Source organism: Stegodyphus dumicola, chromosome 9 (assembly GCF_044657685.1).
Source record: "Stegodyphus dumicola isolate Sdum_Otavi_A_Nest chromosome 9, ASM4465768v1".
NCBI lineage: Eukaryota > Metazoa > Arthropoda > Arachnida > Araneae > Eresidae > Stegodyphus > Stegodyphus dumicola.
In genome coordinates, this window is record NC_140776.1 from 118,713,149 (window position 1) to 118,737,841 (window position 24,693).

General features: G+C 30.9%; 1 protein-coding gene across 1 annotated transcript in view; it reads right to left on the bottom strand.

Annotated features, from left to right (window-relative positions):
• The window catches only part of LOC118179524 (kinesin heavy chain-like), a 190,982-nt gene extending 166,765 nt beyond the window's left edge, over positions 1-24,217 (bottom strand). Inside the window, exon 1 of the mRNA XM_035348781.2 lies at positions 23,785-24,217. Coding sequence (XP_035204672.1) covers positions 23,785-23,919 — 135 coding nt within the window. The 5' untranslated portion in view covers positions 23,920-24,217. The remainder of the gene's footprint in view (positions 1-23,784) is intronic.
• Positions 24,218-24,693: the final 476 nt, after the last annotated feature.

A 24,693-nucleotide genomic window follows, 5' to 3' on the forward strand; every position in this document is an offset into this window, starting at 1 on the left:
ATGAGTGGTTTCCTCACAAGCACCCGACTATGCATTCTTATCCTCTGCAATTCTCTGCGCATGGTTGAGCTGAAATCTGTTGGGAAGGGCCTTGTTTGACGATCCGTGTCAAATGAAGCACAGTACAGTCCCCTTTCTGCCGTACAATTGGTCGGACACGAAGCCGATCACTCTCTTGAAAACTGTTCTCGAAACACAGTTACGTCTACAAGGTATTTCTCCCTCTTTCCTTGCGTGTCTTAGTGGTGTGGTTGTCTGCACACTGGACGCGTTTTCCAGAGGTCCGTGGTTCGATTCCCGAGGAAGGCAATGCTAATTTGTCATCTTGCCTGCTTCCAAAAAACCTTAATGTATCTATAGTGGCGCCCGAACTAAAATGGTGTTGGATGATGGTTCTCCACACCCAGGATTTGGCAATAGGGTCCCCTAAAATTCCAGTCTCCCTTTAAAAGGGGGATATATAAGGTATTTCTCCTGCTTTCTTGGCATGCCTTCGTGGAGTAGTGGCCTGCACCCTGGGCGCGCATTCTAGAGGTCCGTGGTTCGATTTCCGGCGAAGGCGTTTGCATATTTGTCTTCTCTTCTGCTTCCGAAATAAACCTAATAACTCTACACGTCTTCTAGAGAAAGACTGTGGGTTCTGATTCCGACTTTTAAAAACCTTTGATATGGCTGGTTTTGAGAATCTAGTGAAATTTGCTCTCTAAATCAAGGCCACTGCTAAACAAGCACCAACAATAAGCCCTTTTTCAAATGGTGAAAGATGTGTCATTTTCGCCAATTTACTTCATTCATCGTAAAAAGCACTCTTACACCTTACTTATGCTAGCGTTCTAACCCGTGTAACAAACATCATAAAAATATTTGCATACTTCATGCCTAGCACGCATTCAAATGAAAATCTCAAAGGTTTCTAACTCACTGGCCTGTGTGAGTAATAGGAAACAAAAATTAATAAACTATATTCTTACGTATCTCTAGTGGTGACTCAAGCACTTTTAGAAGAAATTCACACCAACAATAACTCTGCATTTGCAAAGGATTAAACTCCTACATGACTTCTATGATATTTTGTTTAATATAAATCACACATAATTACAATTACCAAAACATGATATGATCTTTTGGATGCTTTCCTGAAGATCCTAAAAACAGAAAAATTTTGAATACATGTCCGAACAAACGAAAAATTCCACATGACTTGAATTTACCGCCTATTAAATTGCATATCTTTCTTGTAGCATTTCATTTAAACTTATTTCCTCGAACTATTTCAATTTCTAAAGGCAAGTTGAAAATGCAATTAAAAATTTCAAATTTTGAAAGTAAGTATCCCGGTTAATTTTTGTAATACGGGAGTCAAACTTCTTACATTTCTATTTTTTTAGAAAGAGTATAAAACTTTCGTAAATAGAAAGTATAGGAACTGGGAAACCGCATTAAAAGTGAGATTTCGTTATTTATATAATTTTATTTTTAATTTGACATTGCCAAAACATGAATATTTTCGTCATTTAAACATGAATACTTTCGTAACTTCTGTAATTGGAAACATACGTCTATGTCCAACGATTAAGAAACTAAAGGCCTAGTAATGACTTTAAGCTATGTAACATGAGTGGATATATGTATGTATGTATGTGTGCATGCATATATATTTAAAAATTTAAATTAATAATTTAGTAGAAATAGATTAAATCAACCTAGGAAGATGCTAAAATTGCATAAAGAAACCTATGACATTTAAATTATGAATCAAAATTAAAAACGATTTCTTGCTATTTTTGAATTTTTTTATAATTTATTTAAGGTGGAAATACCAATTATAAAAATGTATAATGTATTGTAGATTATTCATATGGTTATATCTGTATTTTTTATGTTATACTATATGTATATATAGTTGGTACTGTCGATTGCAATAAAAAAGGGATGCACAACTACATACTATAGTTATCCCATAAACAAATGTTCAACGATCTACGACTAAACTTTTTTTGAGTTATGCGAGATACGCACGTTTGTACAGACGCTACAAAAAATTCCATTTTGTATGCAGTTTAAGTTCCTTTTATAATCTGTTTTGAAATAAAGAGCCCTCATTCTATTCATACGTGCCGAAACAAAACATATTCACACAAAAAATTGTCAGAATGGATATTTCCGTTCAAATCTGAAACCCGAAAATTTTCGCGATTACTATACTGCTTGAAAAAAAAAGCAAAACTGGAAAGACTTATTTCTCTCCATTGGGATGACTTTTTCGGGGAGGGTAACAAATAGGGAGTTCCTCTGTCATTAAACCTTTACGTGCGTGTGAGCGCTCCGCCGCCAGTGTGAGAATGGCACATGGAACTCTTAGAAAGACGCACATGGGGGGGAGAGTGGGTAACTAGAGAGCGAACAGACAGCGAGAAAAAATCGATACAAACACTCTCCCCTGCTCTCCTTCTTTCTCTCAGAGTCTGAAAGTGGTCGATAATCTGCAGTCGCGCTCGTCTCTGAGGCCTCTATTTCAAGGACACCCGCAGTTCAAGAAGTTCTTTCGAGACACTTCTTTTATCCAGTCCACCCTCCAGATGCGGAGAAGACAAATGTTATTTTTCTACGGGGAGGAAGAGCTATTTTAAACTAAATGGTTTGTCATACGAATTCAGTACATTATTTGAATGATTATCCAGCGATGGTTCTGCTTTTGAACGTTTGATGCTCGATAAACTATGAAATTTAAATTAAAAATGGCAAATCCATATTTATTTCTACAAGAACTTAATCTAGAATACTAATTGGATCTAGGTGATAATTAGAAACTCCTTTTTTAAGTATCATTTATATTTTCTCTTGCTTTTGTTCATAAAATAATAAGCAAATAAAAAATAGGATTTACTTATTTTTTAATCAAAAACAAAATCGCTATCATTTATTATTTCTTTCTTTAACAAGGAGAAAATGCTTAACTTATGATGTAAACTAGTGTTCTCAAACCGGTGGCCCCCGTAGCAATTTTTGAGACTCCGAATACATTTCAATTACGTATTTGGTGCAGATATGGTGTTGCAAAGATTTAAAGATTTTAGATTTTTGAAATACCAGTTTATATTACCTTCATTATCATCAAAAACGAACACGAATAACGCATCAGAAAATTTCTACATGGAGCTAATTAATTTACAGTGTGACGTAAATCTTATTCAAAGTCTTCAAGATCCTGATTTGATTAACTTTTCTGGCAAAAAACTAAATAAGCAATATTACGAATTTTTTAATTAAGAATAATTGCTTCGTTCGGGAATACAATTATGTGCAAACAAGCTTTCCTCACTGTTAGAAATAAGAAGGAAAGAGCCTGAATGACCGATGAGTTTTTACATTCAGTAATGAAAATAATTCTTACTACTTTCTCTCGAAGGCTACAAATTTTATCGGGCTTGAAATCAACTGTCAAGCTGTAGTAAGAAATAAAGAAGTTTATAGTTATTAGCATGTAAAGATAGAAAAATTTAGTAATTAACAGAAAGAGATAAGTTTAGCATTATTTATTCTCATGTTTTGTCCTACTTGAAAGCTTTTCTTTGCAAATTTACAGTGTTTTCGTTATTTGTTATCCCAGAAGTGTTTGTTATTCTCTGAGCCATGTTCATAAGAGCTATTATGCTCGAAAAACGATTTTGCGTTGATTCAGTTTAATAAGTGTCTCACTTTTAATTCGAGTCTGTTGTCATTCGACAAAATGTAAGATATTTATCTTTAAAATTAAATCTGTCTATAACTGATTAATAAATTAAGCTGTTTAAAAGCAGCAGATGCAAGTCTGAAGAATATTGTTTTTTACTTTTGAATCTGATTCTTTTAAATGAAAATGCATTTTTTATTTGTGATATAGCTAATGAGATACATTCCGCAGGAGAATAAGAGAGAGAAAATATTACTTTATTTACATTAGCTATAAATTAAGTCACGTGATCTCTGAGGACATCTACACTGTTTGTTTACATTAGCTATACATAAGTCACTTAGTCTCTGTGGTCATCGGAATGTATCTCATTAAAAACATTACATATTTCTATAAAATTAAGTCATATATTTTTTCACTTTTCAAATGTAAAAAAAATATATAACCATACTACTCAAAATGTATATTCATCTAGCATGCTACAAAATGTTCCTATAAAAAATACAATATCCTACTAGTATCTGAGCCACGTCTATTGATATTCTATAATCCACTATCAAATTAAGCTTTAAAAGAGATCTTTTGGTCGATCCTTTTAGATTATTTTTATTATTTTTATTTATCTTTAAATTAAAGTAGGTTATTTAATGATTAATTAAGCATGTTAAAAATATTTTAAGTAAATATAAGTTTGTAAATTTAATAATTAGTTATCAGTATGTTTGACTAACTAAGAATAACCAACCAAAACGTCTTGTAGGTAACAAACCAGATTTCACACAGAAAATAAATATAAATTGGAATTTTTCCTATGAGATATGCTTAATATTTTTATATGTGTTCTGATAAATATTTAAAAAGCGAAATTTAAAGTACTAAAAATACTTTTAACAAAAATTGTTATTTTATTAAAAAAATTCTGTCCTGTGAACAATTTTAAGATCTTTCATTCTGCCAGCATGCAGTTTAACTTTCAGACTACGGCTAGATAATAGGGCATACGAAAGCTCTGATAAATCCAAATTTTTACTACTTCACAAAGTTCTTTTAAATTGTCAGATTCATTTAAAAAGTAGAAAATAAATTATTATTAAACTATCTATTCATAATTCATAAATTATTTATTTGCTTATTTTAGTAATTTTATTAATTAATATATTAATTTTATTTTTTATTAATAATAATTTATTAATAAAATAAATAATTAATAGCTAAAGAGATAGTTCATTAATTAATGTTTATTTATTTATTAACTGACATTTTTATTAAACTACCTATTCATGATTTATAAAACAAATTTATTAATATTTAAATAGATACTTCATTAATTAATAATTATGTATTGATTAACTGATTGTAAGTTAATAAACTATTTATTTATTTATCATATTTTACATCCTGATTAATTTGAAAATATAATTTAATTATATTTATTTAATTACTTCACCTTAAATACATCTATTTTTTAGAGACTTCATTGCTGAAATGAACTTTTTCACATCACTTCCTTTCCAGTTGATGCGGTTAAACTAAAATAGATATAGTTAATTAATCCCATAAATTTCAATTAATATGATTGATTAAAATGGATGTGATTAACCCCATAAATTTCAGCTGATATGATTTACTAATCCTATAAATTCCAATGAAATAACGTATTTATTATATTTTTATTTTTTCGTATTCTCTGATTATTGCCATTTTATGTTTTGCTGTCACATTGAAATGAAAGGTCACAGAGAATTATTTTTACCTATTTTAGGGCACTGGTATCACAATCCATTGTATTTCGCGGTTGCATGTCGAATCAGTATACGAAGGCAGCATCGATTAGTTTTTAAATAAGTAGAAAATTCTAGAAATTTTTGCAGCGAGTCGATACATATTAATGCTATTTTTAAGTAGTAATTATTTCACAACTGAAATACAGAGAAAGTAGTACATATCATAGTTCAGGTACATATGCCTGAAGTAGTTGTTGAACCTAGGTAACATGATTAGAGCTCCTTGCCGTAAATCGACGAAAGTTATCATATGATACATAGAACAAAATGCATTCCCTAAGCACAGGAATAAAAATCATATGTAGATGTATTTAGACTTCAGTTTTGTCAAATGTAAAACACTGTTGATAACAAAATAACCGAGCTTAATATATTAAGGACTTAATTATTAATTTACAAAAAAAAAATGCTTAATATTCTATTTACAGAAATGCAAGTTTGCTAATATTTTTATTTTATAAAGAATATACTACCATAATAATGGTCAAAAATATTTTTGTCAGAAACTTCTTATCTGTCTATGCTGATTTGAAATCTCAATTTGGATTTTTAATATCATTCTCATTTCTCAATGATGTCATCTGTAGGTTCTGTTATAAAGCACAACGCACGAGAGCTATATAACATAAGAGCAGAATGCCTTTGCGGAGGATTTTCTTCACAAAGGATAAGCGAGATGCCTTTATATATGATAGTAGATTTAGTAAAAACAAAATATAATGTTGACACCACATGACTTCCTTGTACTGCCTATTTTACATATTTTTTCGCTGCATTTCATTTATACTTATTTCCTAGAATTTCATTAGAGATATACTTCTCATTCAATTAATTCAGTTCTCATTTCTCGGCGAGGCAAAAATACATAAAAACTCAAAACATCTTCATTCATCATCTTCAAAGCATCTTACAACTATTGCATGTAGATTAACTAAAGGCATAAAAACCTTAACCGGAATATAAGAACAACATAATTTCATCACTTTTAAAGCGAAAAATGCACTATTTACCAACATTTAAAAACAAAACAAACAAACAAACAAAAAATTTAGCTAACCGAACCGGGTAACAGAGTGGGTATATATAAAACATATATTTATATACTTTTGGAGTGCCAGATTGCAACCAAAAAGGGAAGTACACATCTATATGTAATTGCAGTCTCATATACAAAATTTCAATGTTCTGAGCCTACACGTTTTTGAGTTATGCGAGATACATGCTTACATACGTACGTACACTTCACGAAAAAAATCTCTTTTGGAACCATTTTAAATCCACTTTAAAATCCGTTTACAGAAAAAGAATCCTTTATCCTGTCCACACGTGTATATGTAACGCAAATAGAATAGAAAGCGGTCAAAATGGATATTTTCGTTAAAATACAATACCCGAAATTTTTCGCGATTTCCTTTACTTCGTACAAGGAAGTAAAATGCCGAAGGGTTCAAAATGCTTTAGCCTGTAAATATGTTTCCACTGCCAATTGATGTTTAATACAGTGAAACAAACATTTCACATTGCTGTTTGTTGCGTTAAAAGACTTTCCCTGTATTTCAAAGGTTAGTGCAGTGAAATAAACTTCATATTGATTTTCATTATCGAACAACAAAGGCTTTTGTGAGTAGTTTGTGATTTGTTAAGACATAGCTATAACTAACTCGCTAGTTTGTCTACTAAGATCTGTTTGTTATCGTCCTTTGTTCATCGCTCTTTCGTATCGCAATCGGTTTCCCTAACTACTATATAATATGGGCGGCAGGAGCAGGAATATTTTTTTCGGAAAGAGCAAATTTTGTTTCATGTTGGCTTACCTATTTTTAATTGAAACACGCTAAAATATGTGCGATTTTATTTTTGATATGGATTTACAAATGAAGTTTATGTTATCCTACTTCATTGGAGAAATAAATTAAAGAACACTGTTTTATCGTATTTTCTAATATAGTTCGTATACTTTGCTCTGAGATTATGAAAGAATATAAAATCATAAGAGTTACTCAGAAACTCCTTTCTTATGCATTGTTTATTTAGCTATATTTCAACTTAAAAGGTAAAGAGAAAATGGATATTATGTAGGTTATGATACAGGTTTAAATTTACAGAGCATTCATTATGAAACTACAGCATGCAACACACAAACATGAAACATTTCTATTTCTTGGTAATCTTAGAATAGTTGATGTTAACGTTTATGAGAAAAATACGCTCTCTAATAAATTTTAATGAGACAATATGTTTCAACATAACCTATATAATAGCAAACAGTAATTTTTCTCGAAAAGCATTGACTATAAATATCATCTATAGTATGTTCAAAGTTCGCAAACTTTCCGGCAGGATAATATTCCACTATCATTCTTCGAGGATTATGTTACCTAATATAAACAAGAAATGTTTGATATTAAAGTAAGAGACGGTAGTTGCCTGAAGCGTTTCTCTTAGCTTCCTGGATGTATGTCTTGTGCATAAATCCGGAATACTCATTGCTTACGTTATGAGGAGAGGGCCAGACTAGAGATTTAGCTTCAACACAGGTTATGTTTCATATCATGGTCTGAGAGACCATGATAAAATAGAACTTTTGGAAACAGTTAAAGAAAGTAACAAAAATCTGCCTTAATAAAATTGTTAGGTAGTTGATGAAAGCAACAGTGGTAGGAACCTGTTTATTCAAACTAACTGAATTGGTTGAAATATTCCACATAATATTTTTCTTTGAAGTAAACACAACAATTACTTTTAGCAAATAAGATAGAGCAAAAATAATTCTAAATCATTACTAACTAAGCAAAAATATGTTTAATAAAATCTTTTTTTATAATACATATATCTGTTACAGTGAAATAATTAATATTAAAATTGAAGAATGTCATCATTCTCCAGTGAATATCATCACATATCAAATGCGTTGGTGAATGACCGAATATTTGGTTATATTGCTATACATTCGAGCCTTTACCGATGTATGTCGATAAGCACAAATATGCTCTGGTGAAGTGGTCCACGACTGAATGCAGTTGTAAAAACAAGGGACTCTTGTGGAATGCAAAGTGTCATAACAGTTTAACTTGTTGCACTAAACAAGACTGTAAAACGTAAATCACATAATTAAATAAGTTTATTATTGGAGTTATTTTCTTTTCTCCTTTAGAATGCACTGTTCGTTTTAAGTTCAACAGTTCATTTACATGTGCTGTTACTTAAGATTTCTTATATTTTGACATACACCATTATATGCTTTAATAATAAAGCATGATTTAAAAACCTAACAAAAATGCTTTTATTAAAGTCATGGTGACATTCACCATCAGTCAGCATTTACCATCAGTGCATAATGAATGTCGACCTTTGCTGGTGTATGTGAGAAATAAGAATATTTAGAAAATATTTCGGACATACACCAAACGACTATTTGAATGCTGACAATCTCCAGATTTCAATCTTCCACGATATACATATAATGAGTAAGGTACTTCTGTATGCCTTGCTAAAGTTATTGGAAGGATATTCGACGAGTATTCGAGAAGGCCAAAGTTCAGGTCTTGGCGAGACATTGCTCATTTTTAGCATTTCCTGCTTCAAAATAACCTAATGACTATGTAGTGGCGCCTGAACTGAAAGGTTGTGAACGATAATTCGTCATCCCCAAGATTTGGCAATTGAGTTCCTTAATCCCCAGTCGCTCTTAAAAAGGGATAGTATATAAGGTATTTTCTTCCTCCTTTCCAATGATTTCTTGATAAATGGAAGCATGTTCTACGCGTACCTGAAAGGTCCAGGGTTTGAGTCTCAGCGAGGGCACTGTTCTTCATTTTCTATGTCTCCTGCTGCAAAATAGAACACCGTTTAAACGTCTATCAAGGGACCATTCAAAAACGTCCTCTAAATGAGAAAGGTGTATAAACTAAATTTAATTTTACGATATATATATATATATATATATATAAACTGCACAATTTTGATGCTATTAATCTACTATGAATGGTTTACAATTTTATTACTGCACTTCTAGTTTATTTAAATGTTAACTATGTTCAAGGAAATTTAATATTAGTATTAAATATTATTATTACTATTATATAATATTATTATTATACAATATTTTTATATAAATATTTAATTTATAATTATATTTTTAATTATTAAACTATATAAACACTTTTTATAAATAATATTTTTAAATGATATTAATACAAATTTAATATTTTTAAAATCATGGGAACTGTACATTTTTACTTGAAAAAACTGACAAAAATGACAAAAAACGGACACAAAACTGACAAAAATGTCATACTTTTATTTGAATTAGCGCCTTGAATAAGTAAGATTTTTCCAAGAATAATTTTAAGAAACTTTTAACTTTTCCTAAAGGAAAGGTCTCCAGTTTTCGTCTGTCATGTATGATTCTGAATCTTAAGGAAAGTACTGTGAATTGAATTACGTTTTTGACATGTTTTCTTGTTTTTATCTGTTTCTCGTATCTGTTTTCTTGAACACACAAAGAAACTTATGAGGGTGTCAATGCATAGATAGCATTTTGAAAAGAAGGTAGGATAATTTCTTCATTTTCTTCTTTTTTCTCTCCGCTACTTAAATATTCATCTGGTAAAATATTTTCAATGAGTTAAACCGTGGCCTTCGAGAAACAAGGCCGTCCAGCTCTCTCGTGACGTCACCGTATGGAGTGCGAAGAAACGTTTCTCCTCCACTGAAAGCGAGCGAACTCAGAGCGCGCTTATTTATTAGTAAAAGCTAATTTTATGTTATTCCGATGTAAAGTAAACAGGAAATTATTAAATAAGTGATACTATCTTAGCATTTATTAAATATCATGCTTTAAGACTTCAGGTATCTGAGCTTATTTTTCTTAACGCTTGATAAAAATTTTCACCTGGGTGATCAATAATTATTTATTTCAATCCCATTTTACTTTCTATAGTTTGGATAAACTTTTCAACACTTAAACGCTATAACGCAAAAATGTTATGCTTTCGAACTGAAAATACTGCACATTATTTTTCATTTATAGATAAAAATGAAAACTATGAATAAAAAGAGCATTTTACAAGAACCCGATTTTTCTTTACAGCCTTTTCTAAGTAGTACATAATTTTGTTCAGTATGGCGATAAGATAAAAGAAAGAGCATTTTCGGTTATTACATTTATTTTTTTAAAACAAAATCTAGTGTAAAAAAGGTCTTTTACAATAAACTAAATATTAAAAAAGGCCTAGTTCATCATTTATTTATTGGTATAAATAATTTAAAATGTAATTTTTTATGATAATTTTAATGCCAGCATTATTTTAAAATGGTGTTACTGAAAAAATCCTGTTCATAAAAATAATTATTCAACTTACAGTGAGCAATATTCTTATAGAATAGAATCAAATAGAATTCTTATAGAATCGAAACCAAAAATCTATTTTAAACTATTATTAATATAAAAAACGTAATAACAAATTTATAAAAATGAAATTTTTTAAAAAATAGTTCTATGTTTTATAAACAACTAGTTTAACAATATATTTTTCCAATTTTTTTTTATAATTTTTTTTAGATATAATGTTAATTACAATTTTCAGAATAAACTTGAAAATGTGACAAAAAAAGAGTTGAAAGCGTAATGTGTTCCCTTAAAATATTATAAGCACACGAATTTGAATTTTTAAATGAAAAACATTATTACTTTCAGATCTCTAAAACTTACAATGACAAGTGGTTTTAAAATAATAGTCGAGATAAATTAGATATTACAAATGCTATTTTAAGTTCCAGATTTTGTATATTTTATCGATTAATGCTTTATATTAAGTACTGAATTTTCTACTGAATATTTAATCTGCAGTATATGAAGTAAAATTTATTATACATTAAATAATATATAGTATTATGAACTTAACTACCCATTAAAATATTCACATGCAATTTATGAAGCAACATGCATTTATTAAAAAAATTATAGAATTCACTTTAAGACAAATTGCAGGAAACAAAAGCTTATTATACTGCTTACTTACATTAGCAATGATTTATTGTATATTTTTATATTTTACACTAGTTATTGTTTACTATTATATTTAACACTAGTTTTTCATTGGAAATGATTTTGGCTTTAAAAACAGACATATTAAACATATTGAATATTTAATTTATATAATTTTTCTTTGAATATCAATGAAATCATAAGAATAAAAGCTCACCCTGCTATTTTTAGTTGGAATGAAGTCCTTTCGCTATATTGCACGGATCCACTTTTCTTTCAGATCGGCATCATTACGAAAAGCGAAAATGTGCACTTTAGGTCCAGATTTGTAATTGCCGTTACATCGCGGCACTGAGCACATGTAAGGCATTATATTGTTTCTGGAACTACTCACAAATTGCGAAAAACTCAAATTTAATATATCCAGCTGCAGGAAAATCCGGAATGCAGTTAATATCTCAAGATTTTAGGTCAAGAATTTTAGTTCAACCTCTTCTTTCGAAGCAATGGCGACTGACAACCTTTGACCTAGCGTTGCCCTCACCGCAAGAAGGGGTGCACTCTTCATCCCAAGAAGAGATGCACTCTCTGGCATGACGTCACACGCTCAACGTCACTGAGCTGTAGGGCCTTGTTTCTCGAAGGCCACGGTTAAACTGTACTTAAGTCTGACGTCATTACATTGGCATCACAGTTTACGCATTTCACTACCGTAATGTCTAATCCAACCTTCTTCACCCATTAGCCCTGTTTCATAATCAGTTTCAACGTAAACACGTTCACTTGATTCTCTTTTCAAAAATACCCCTTTATTCAAGCAGTGTGTGGTTTTACTTGAGTCCAGGCAAGTAAAATCACATTCACAGCCTCAAGAATATTTAAATTTTTCTTTGTATTTCCTGTAGTTATATTTTAGTTATATTTTAATGGGGGTACTTGAATCAACCTCTGCCTGCAGAACGTTGTTTAATTGTTAATGACACTCAAATCTAGAGGTTACACTATACTAGTGCAATATGCTGGGAAGAAAATAGGTTTGACATTTTACTAGAAGATTGATGTTTGTAGTTGGGCAATACACTGATCCATAAAAAGTAAAATTTTGCGGTAAACAAAAGTAAAATAAATTTATCTTCTCGTAGTTTTGTCTATTTTCTTGAGCCATTCTGTAAAAATATCTTAATCATGTATGCTTTCTTATTTACTTTAGATTCTAACAGCAGAGTTTTAACATGTTTGAAGCATCATGATATTTGTGACTTTCCTATAACTAAAGTAGTCATCATACTATCAGAATTTGCATAAAGTGAAAGAGTGAGACACTCTTTACTTTTCTTAGTTCTATGACATTGGTCACCTTTGAAAGCTGGTATACTTGCAAGCATAAGTTTTAAAAAAAGAGCGGTTTTATCAACATTAAAACATCTTGTAATTTATTTTCATCTACTTTTGATGGATAAATTCTTGAACGATTCTTCAACAGACTCAGCAGAAACGCTTTTTGGTTCTCCATTTATTATACGGCATAGAAACCACGCCGCAGTTTAAATTTATTCAACAATCCATTTGTAAAGTTAGCTTCCTTCACATTCAGTAGAAGTGCTATTTCTGATAACTTCTCGATTAACATGGGCCATTCACTGGAATACTGGGTACGCGACACTGAATGAAACATTCTAGCAAATTCGACCTCAGGAAACTTTCTATCTTGAATATGTAATTCCTTTGAAGCGAACTGTCCACAAATTTCTGCTCTTTCTTCAGATTTTGCATCGTAAATAACTGTTTTTAGTGTGTTTTTACAGGAATATCCAGCTTCTTTGCTCTCTGAACTTTAGAAAAACCAGTATTTTCATCAAATTCTTGAAAAAAAGACTTGATTTTTATCTCTTAACGAGAGTGACGTTCGCTTTCATGACATTTCGTATTAGTTAATTCTGCTACACCTAGCTTACTTAACATAGCATTCTCTTTATAACCGATCTATTAATGAGCTGGTTTTCAACTCCTGTATCAGACTGTGATGTCTCTAGCCTTTTTTACCTTCTCCTGTGCCCATTTCTGTGGAAAGTACTTGAACGTTGAGACAGCGAATTTTAAAACCGATTCAGTTAAGTCAAGCAAAAACGACGTATAACCGAAGTTATGCAGTGTATAAAAAATATTTTAATATTAATAGGACTGAATCAGAATCACAAAGAAAGGACGTAAACGGTGTATAAACGAGAAATATAGAAATGGTGCTCCTCTGTTGTAAGACGCTGCTTGACGCTATTTCAGTATTACGCTGTAGTATTGGGATCAGTATTGATGGCTTAGTTTGTCCGGATATTAAGTCAACTGACTGATAAAACCGAAGAAGAAAATAATGGGTAAGCAATTCATCATAGATTTTACAAAAACTATAGTATCGTGGTACTGTAAACACCAATCTTTTCTGGAACAAGGTGACTGAGAAATGTTGGAAAGGAGTATGGAAGAATGTGTGGCCGAAGCTGAGCAAGGATGTTCAAATAAGCGAATCCACTGTTGGTGCCAACAATACTGTCAAATTAGCTAATTTAATAGGATTGACTAACATAAATTGACCGGATATTGAGGAATTCTTACAAGATACAACTGGTAGAAGTCATTCCAACAACAATCTTAGACAACTGATAAAATAACAAGTGCACGAACATGATGAAGTTAGCATTTCTGAATGGCAAAACTTAACCTGTGATGACTGTGAACTGATTTATAGTTTATTAGAATATTTTTTCTTTCCATCTATCGGAAAGTTATTCCACTGCTGAGAATTATTTCAGTGAAACACAAATTTGATTTAAGACACTATATCAGTGAACCATAATATTTTGAAACCATCGACTTAAAAATGATTTAATTCCTATTTCACTGTTGGTTTTCCATACAGTTTCGTAGAGGACACTTGTTTTAGTATAATATATTCATTTATTTCTACGGAAAGAAACAATGTAAAATGTTAGATAAACATATTTAGTTAATCGAATTCCTTTTTAGTATGAGATTTAATATACCTTTCAATAAATTTGATTATCCGCAACATCACAAAAAAAAATTATTTATTTATCTTAACGCTCAAAGACACTTTGTTTACCTAAATGAAGTTTCTTCAACAACGTTTTGAACTTCAACAACGTTTTAAAATTTGAAGTACTACTTAAAATGGACTTGGCTCCTCAAATATCTTGCCTCAGCTATTTTTATTTACTGGCATACATGATATGCTCCAGTCACGAGAGTACCGATATCTAATGAGAAAACACCTACTCTATATCGCAACGAAAATTCATTTCAACTTCGAAACCAATGCTAAACTGCCATCTGTTATTGTGTATACATTTTTCTGATGAACTATGTTTATTGTGCAACATTTGTTTCACCGTTGTACGTAGCAATGTTGTAAAATCACCAGATGAATAAATATAATTTTTATAATTAAAGAAATATGTTTATCAGCTAAAACCAAGAAAAGAATGTTATTACTATTAACAAATTTTTTATATAATGCAGCTTACATTTATAGGATTACACTTGATTTGGTAATGTTAGTTTAGTCTCATAACCCCAACAGACTTCAAGCGAGTTATCGCTACGTCTAAGTTAATTGAAATCGCATTAGAAAAGTTATACAAACAACCATTTTATTTAAATAGAACTTTGGAACATAAAAACATGACTTTGTGCTACAATGACCACAACTTCTGAAAATACAATTGAAATAAGAAGAATCAATAAATTTAAATGTTGAACAACTGTTTAAGACTACATTATTAAACAGAAGCTTACTGATAATAATATACCAGTCTCAGATGTAAAGCATTGGATGAGAGGGTCCACGAAACCAAATAATTACAACTTCTAGAGCTGGCAGAAATTAATCACGTAGCGCGGAAATACCAGAGAAACACTTTCTCTGTCTCAAATCCAAATATCTCAGCTTAAATATACGCAACTAATTTGAGAAATACGGAAAGGAGAATCTGTAGTAAATACAGAAATCTTAATAAATAGTTATTTTAAAATGTAGCCTAACAGTTTTATTGATCACGGCCTAGCACACAACAGTCTAACGAGGAGCATGCCTTAGTGGATGATTCTCTAAGGGAAACTGTCTCGTGTTTGTGTTACACACGAGAACAGAAACAGGAATTCAACACGCGCAAACCATCCCTTTTTCTGAGATCTGAACTTTACAAATAAGTAAAAACACAAAAATTCAGCCAATCTTTGTGCCGGTATTTGAACTCGGGAGTAACTACAGTAGGCAAAGTTTGGTGGGGTCACATTTGTCGGAAAGTATTTCGATAACATTAATCAAATGATAATTTTAAACGATGAGAAAAAGTATCCTTCAAATCGACAATAGAATTAAGCTAGTTTAATATAAATAGAACTAGAAAATTTTGAATGGATACTTCCACATCATTTTAAGAGAAAAAAAAAATGTCATTACAAGTGGATTATTTACGAGCATTATCTTAAAGCAAAAGTTCATTTATAAAGATTTTCTAATGTTTCTAGAAAAATTTTAAGTTTTTAGTTAAATAGTATTCACCCATATATTTAGCCTATCTTGAAGCGTATTTTAATATGGGAAAACACACGAGGACTACTTGCCTAAGGGGACGCATTCTTTGTGTAAACAGGATTTTTAAAATAAATTTGTCTGTATTCACATTACACATGGGAAAAACACGCAACTAGTCCTCTTGTAAGGGATCAAACTCCGGGTAGAACTCCCAGTATTCAGCGGTCATGCGTTATTAGCCGTTTCAAAATTATACATAATTTTGAAAATTATGAAATTTTGTTAAAAACCTAAATACTTTCTGTCAATTGTTTTGATAACGTATAGAATGTAATCATTTGTTTCCTTTTTCAACAATATGGATTTTACTTTTTAACAAGAAATAAAATAAAATTTTTACAAAGTTTTGGGCATAGATTTCTTAGTGCTGATCAGTCTAAAGTAAAATTTCTAATGTACATTTTCTCTAAATTACTATTATTATTTCTTTAATATATATAAATATAAAATCTATAAAACTTTGCATTTATAAATCCCCACTCACACGACACAGTATCTAAATAAAAAAATCAAAAGAAGTTTTCATCAAATTTAAATTATCCTTAATTTTAATTATTTAAAATTATCATTGGTATAGTTTTTACAAAGTAAATTATCTAAAAAATACAATACTTTATCTACTGACTGTGACATTTATAAGCAAATTCTGATAAAAAAAGGGTTTTGAACTTCAGTAGAAGCTTTTAAATTATTTAACTGTTGCTACGCACGTATTGGCAAATATGTTTCCAATTTTTCTGCTTCTACGTTTTTACTTTTCTATTTAATTTTGCATAAACATTCACCAAAAATCTTCCCGTCGCATAGAATTTAGGATCGATATTGACAGAATGAGAAAAACGAAACAGACTAATCGATTGGGAAAGTAAAGTGAAACATGCATTTTCCTTGCTACGCCCATTTCGTCTTACATACGCCTCCATGTTAAGTGAAATGGATTCTGAGAAAAATTTTTGTACACCTATTTTAGTCCGCTATAATAAACAAAAGAACGCAACGAAACAAAAGATCGCAATGAAATTATGTGAATTTTAATATCTAGCATACATATAAAATATACTTATCGCTCTGTGTTCATCGTATTCTGTAAAAAAATATTTTTTAAATTATGAAAGTGTACAATAAAACTGCAAAACGCGTCATGTCTATTATCAATAATAATAGCAAGTTACATGTAGAGTCTAGATGCAGATCTTAATTTTTTTCAGTTCTGATTGACAAGCACTAGCTCTTATAATTTGTATTTATATTTTGTTTGTTTCATGTATTTGTATTTAGGTCTGGTGAACCCATCAGACCTGGTCTAGTCTGACCCATCAGGTCTGGTGTCAGACTATTTTTTTAGCCCAAAAGCTCTATTAGTCTTGAAACACGATTTTAAATTGATTCACTTTAATACGTTATTTCACTTTTCATTGGAATCTTTTGCCATTCGGAAAAACGTAGATATTATTGTTTAATACTTAATCTGTCTGTTATTAATTAACAATCTAAACTATTTAAAAATAATAGATTCAGTTCTTAAAAATATTATTTCTTTTTACATTTTAATCCAATTCATTTAAATAAAAATGCATTCAACGCATAATATATCTAAATAAAAACATTCAATATTTTTAGAGAATTTATTCGCACATTTTTCCATTTTTTAAGTATACAGAGGATATATTAACGTTCCCGTGTTAGTCTAAAGGCATATTCATCTAATATCCTGTCTAATCCTGGGATATTAGATGTATATCCTAATATTTTGTTTTAATTTAATTTAATGTTTCTTTCTAATTTCGTTGTTGGGAGAGAAAGCCTTTTCCTGGTCTTAAGGCTGAACACATTTAGGCTAGGTGGACTAGGTCTGCACCCGGTAATATACTTATATGACTATTACACTTGTGCTATCAAAGCGTAAGCTTGAAAGCATTTCTGATTTTTAACAATTTTTGTCTGAACATAATACTCGATTAGTTATGAGGCAGCTTCTAGATTTTGATTTAAAATATACCAGTGTCAGAAGATTAACACAAAACACACTATGGCTATCTGAATGGAGAGTGTGATGCCTTCGTGGAGCACTTTCTAAGACGGAGAGTTTCGTATGCATGTTTCACATGAGAAAAAATTACGCAATCAGGCCATTAGCCAGGGTATAAAATCGGGTCGAAATATAAGTATTAATAAATTTTATAAATTCCGCTGCTGGTGAAGGTGATATGACATGGAATTATGTTATTATTCTATTAAATTTACGATAAATTATAAAGTTATTAAGAGCTGTTCTATTACGGCCTTATGTCTAAGAAGGTAACTGCTTGTAAATATGCTTGGAATATTGTGCAAATCGACAGTGATTATACGCTTATTATATGATATTATACGCTTGAAACTTCCATTAAGATTCTTTAAAAAACTAATTAGGTAAATAATGGACAATTAAAAAATTTGTAAAAAGAAATATATTATTAATCACTAAGCACTTAGTAATCATTATAAGACAACTGATATAATTTCATTACAATACTTCATAAAAAAATGACCTATTGAGAAATTAAAATAATCTGATGTGGACACCACATGACTTAATTTTACGGCCTATTAAATTATACACATTTTTGTTGCACTTCATTTATTCTTATTTCCTCAAATTATAACTTAATTAACGGATCTCTATAGAGAAGTTGAAAATTATATAAAAAATTGCAAACAAAATCCCGGCCGATTTTTTTTTTTTTTTTTTTTTTTTTTTGTATAGAAGTCGAACTTCTTAGAATTTTATTAGAGGGGACCAGGAGACCTCATTAAAAGATAATTTTTTTAATTTATCCAAAATTAATTTATGTATATATATATATATATATGTGAGTGTGTGTGTATTAATAAATTGGTAGGAAAAGAGAATTTAGTAGAGCCATTCACTAATATTCATAGCTGAAGGTTGCTGCGTTGTAGATAACTCGAAATGGTGGATATCCTACGCCACCTACATCCTAGATGTAACTTTTGAAGAATCAAATAATATGCAACTCACTTGGTAATCCAAGCATGCACTTATTACTTGTTGATTATTCTATTCAGGCGAATCACATGGCATGACACATCACAATGCGGACAAAGCTGCACTCGACAATTTTAATTATGAAGCATTACATTTTAATAATGAACAGAAGCATCCAAGCAACACACGCCCTTCAGCTAGCAAGCATAGGCAGCAGAAAAGAGACTGCGTGATGAATCTCAGACAGCTTTGTTTTAATCCTAATCAGAAGTGTAAAGATCTATTGCCAATTAACTATACATATATATATATATATGAAGGTTTTGGGTACTGTCGAGTGTCATAAAAGGGAGATATACAACTAGATATTATAGCAGTCCCAAGTGCAAAACTGCAACATTCTACGGCTAACCCGTTTTTACTTATTCCAGATACATACGTACGCACGTACCGATGTCAAGAAAAATCCGTTTTTAATCCGTTTTAGGAAACTAATCCTTTATTCTGTAAGGACGTACAGACGTGCAAAAAAGTAGTCAAAATGGATCCGGGAAAACTCAAAATGTATATACCCGTTGAAATATAACACTCAAAATTTTTCGCGATTGCAATGCTTTTCCAGTTTGCGGAAGGAAATAAAAATGCAACACTCAATCTACAACCCACAAACGAGCGTAGCCAGTTTATTATTCTTATAAGAGTTCTTTGTTGGACACATATATGCAGCTGCAAAGCCCATCTATCCATAGCCGAATGCAAGTAATTGCAGAACAATAATAGTTCGTTCCCGGTTCAAAACTCAGCAAGAGCAGTGATTGCAAAAGTGTTCTCATATTTTTCTCATATGTAACGTAAATATTAGCCAGTAAATTAATCCTCCTCGAAAGCAGCCCTTCCTTTGCGCAAGTCATCTTTAATCAATTAACCGACCACTTAATAAACGAATGCATATTATTGCATTAATTTCTGTAAATTTATATAAGAGTGTGTTTTAAAATAAATGAAAGCGTTGAAATTAATATCAAATGAAAAAAAAAAGATCAGATTATGTTATGCAAACTACGTTAGACATAAACTCTGGAACATTATTTGTAAAATAAAATTTAAAACAATTATGAATTTCTGAAAATCGATTACCTGTATTAATATAGTTGATACACGGAACAATATTTTATTATAATTTTCAAGCTTAAGGAGTAGATTTTTAGCACTTCCTTTCTGGCCTTCCTTGCGCAATACTTATAAGGTATTTCAGTATTTGTAGGCCATATCGGAAGCTTTTCTCTAATCTTACTAAAAAGGGGCACCCCAGTACATAGCCTGCACTTTTTAATAATACATTTAATTCAAAACTTAGAAAACCGCGGCAGGGAATAAGCACACAAAACAAATAGTGTAAAATAACAATAAGTCATATCTTTCAAATAACATGCAAGGTAACAGATAATAAAAGCTGTTAATACACAGTTTATTAGCAAATAAAATAACCAGAATTATAAAATAACTATTAATTATAAATGATACAAAAGTAAATGATTTAAATAAAACAGGTGATATACCAGGTATGCCCATAAATTAACCGAACAAATCAGACGACCAAAGAATATAATAAAAAAGATGAAAGATTAATTGGATGTTTAGAGAAAAAGCCATCTTAACTATTGTTAAAGCCAGTTTAAAAGTAGTTATCTTGTCATTACATAACAAAACACCGGAGTCATTTTCGTTTACTGAGATGACATTCTACAAAGAAATTTGCTTCGAGATGAAACAATTTTATAACATTAATATTTGTTAGAAATTAAGTAAATCTACTACCGAAACTTTACTAATTTGAACCGTATATGCATAGTAACCGATGCATAGTTATGAAGAACATAAGTGTATAAGTGGTACAACCGCTTTAAATGTGTGCGCAAAAGCGTTAAAAATGAACCGAAGACAGGGCGCCGTTCAACTTCAAATGCTGCGCGTATTTTGCGAGCGAGTAGTTCCAAACGGTATTCAACAAATAGTATTTCGATGATATGCAGAAATGTTGAAAAAATTGTATGGATTCCTTTAGTTATTATTTTGAATTAGATAAATTCATTTGAAGGTTAAAAATATTTTTCTTATTTATAAGACATTGTCCAGTCACTTTGTAGAGTCATTACGTTATTTTGATGCTGGAGACGTGAAAACTGAGCAATGCCCTCGCCGGAACTCGAACCTGGACCTCTCGAATACATGTTACAGTTACCAAGTGTGCTATCATTACACCACAATGGCATACTTCAAGCAGGGAGAAAATACATTACCACCCCTTTTAAAAGACGACTGGGGATTAGGGGATCGAATCGCCAAATCCTGGCTGTGCAGAATCATCATTCACCACCTTTTAGTTAGGGCGCCACTGTTAAGACATAAGTTTTTCTGGAAGCAGGAGACTTGAAAAATGTGCAATGCCCTCGCTGGGACTCGAACCTGAACCTCTTGGATACGCGCCATGTGTGCTACCGTTACATCGCGAAGGCATACTTCAAGGAGCGAGAAAATTCGTTATAACTTTATGTACTCAAATTGTAGTTAGACCTTTTCGACTGTGAGGCAATGAATGGGAATTCGACAGTAAAAAATGTAAAAATTTCCATTATTAATCTCCCAGCTATTTTTCTGCTGCACTTCCTTGCATAGTCAAAATATTTTATTTATAAAAACTACACATTACTTTTATTGTTATTATGCTAAAGTAAAAATTTAATTTCTATGTTTAGTATTATACTTTTAGAACGAAATCTCGAATGGTCATTGAGATGATAGACTTCAGATAAATGATTATATATATTTTAGGTACACACAAAAACGTTTCTTTTTCATAGGCTCATTTCAAATTTGCATTGATAGTTACAAATGTGTTCCGAAATTTAAATGAACCTATTTTTTATTCTTAAATATAAAACAGCTAATAATTTTGAAAACATTTTAGTTCATGAAAATTCGAATTTTAAACAAATGTAGCACATTTTTAAACGAAATCAATCCCTCAATATTTCATTTCATCTTCGAGAAAGTGTCAATACTTTCACTCCAATTAAGTAACAATACGAAACAAAATTTAAGATTTGAATGATGGATAGAATTTTATAAAAATGTAGCTAAATCGTGCTACGAATAATATTTTTTGAACTTTTTGAATATTCTTGTACCATCATCTGTTATATAACTGCTCAACAGTTTCGCGTTTCATTTTAGTTTGTCTTTTAAAGATTCTTGATTCTCGAGTGATTTTATAAATCATTGCTTCAACTTTGAAAGATGTAATTTGTCAATTTTTTGAAACACTTTATTAGCACTAATTTTTTAAGCTTTTATCACTTCAGTTCAGCAACTACTTTAAAACCTTTGACTATATCCCCTTTCTAATTTGCAGCGATTTTATGCCAACAAACCTATTTTTAAAAGCTTCGGTCTGTTCGTGGATATACTCAAGTAAATTCTCCTTCGAATTCAGAACTACGAAAAATACGTTTTTTGCTAACGTACATAAATCTGAAAAGAAATGCTTATACATAAAATGTAACATAAAACAGTGTTGAATCATTAGAAAAAATACTAATAAGTCTGGATTAAATCTTGATCTTTTATAAAATATAAGATTTAAAGAACATCGAGGTACAGAACCTTAGCACAAATGTCAGGCTAAATATATCGAGCGTCAGGCAAATGTCAATACAGTTAGGCGACGCTCAGTGTGATCGCAGTTAATATTACCATTCAGATATTGTTATCGAATTGCTAAAGTTCCGACGTTTGTACACTAAATCTCGGAAAATACTTCACTTAGTGATCAACAGTTCGTTTAATGTTATACAAATATTATAGAATTAATTTTTTAAACTGAAATAATGCCGTCAAATAAAAGGTAAAATCACTGAATACGGTCGAAATATACTACAGGAATTCATAAGTGAAAGAGTCATGTCGCCCAGTGAAAAATTAAGTCTCCAAGAATCTTGATTTTAATTTCTGGCAACATTTAATTTTTAGAACAGCATTTTAGAAGAAAAAACGAACTGTTCTAAACCAACCTATGCCAACCTTTAAAAACATCATTAAATAAAGTAAATTGAATAAAAAGAAATGTCTTCAATAACCATAAATTAGGAGGATTTTAACGCTTGAGTAAACATTCATAAAAAGTAAACATTCATAAAAAAAACGCAAGTTGCAACGTCAATGGCATAAAAGATATCTCTGCTTTTCGCTTTCGGAAACAAATTTACAGAAACATTTGAATAAGAACAGTTCATAACTGAACCTTTCATTAAAGATTTCAGGTAATCAAGAACTATTTAGCAAAGATTTCAGGTAATCAACTATTAATAAATTTTCACCCTGATTAAAATACTGTGAAAATACGTATTTAATGTTTTTAGTTATATTTGCATTAAACTGATTAAACCATTGATACATTGAAGGATATTCTTCACATCGCTTACTGTTATCATTCGATTAATATTATCAAAATAGCCGTGGACAAAACAGTATCAAAATAGTAGCGTCATCATATCAAGCGACGTTTATATCAGGCAAATATTAAGAAAAGCATTTAACAAACAATGAAATATTTTTCACTATAAAAGTATCTAAAATTCCTCTAAAGCATCTCAGGCATCGGAATATGTCAAATCAATTGAACAAGAACTCTATGCATTTATGATATTTTTTTAGTTTGGCATAAACCATTAGACTTACCCCAACTGAAACGCAGTCTTCGCTTCCTGGAGGGAATTTTGCCATAAACTTGCTCCCTGCTTTCTCTTCCGCCGAATTGAGGGGTCGGAACCGACAAACGACTTTGATGCTGCATTCTGATGGATTCTCGTTCATGGTGGCAAGAAGGGTTCAACCCTTTCGGATTGCCAATACACAGAGAACTGCAGCTAAGCCTCGAATGGGGATGAACTCAATGCTGTTGCATGATGAGGCAGTTTAGACTTCACAGGACTTTAGTCGAGTATACGCTGAATGTCTTCTTTTGGAAAAGAAAGGTCCAATTTGCACTTCAATGATTATTTTCCTAAGCTGGTGAACTCCTTGCAATAAACGATTTTGATGCGCAGAAAGATGGAAACGACAACTTAGGGGAACGAGATCAACACCTCTCCGCTGACGTCGCACGCAGACGGCTTTCTGACCTATGGTTGCCACAGTATCTCTTTTCTCGCCAACATAAACTTTTCGCCAAGCATCAGATAAAGAAAACAAAGTTTACGATTGGAGAAATTCTGTGAACTTTCTATGGGCATCTTGACAACTGTAGCTTCTTTGCCTACCTACATTATATAGATATCCGTAAAAAGAGCCGAATTCGTGCATAATATAAGCATAATGCATGCATACAATGAACGTAATACATGTAGTAAAAATCTTAATTTTAATAAATATTTCAAAGCTTCTTTAAATGTTTTTAACTAAAAGAATCGTCTTATTTAACTTCCTAAGCTATCGTATTTATTAAAGCATAAAAATACATAAAAGAACTTCATCCATTAAAAAGAATACATCAAACACAAAAAAAAGAAAAAGAAAAGTACAAAAAAAATTAGTAACAGAGAAAGTTAAATGAAAACAAAATACATTAGACGGAAGTGAAACAGCTAA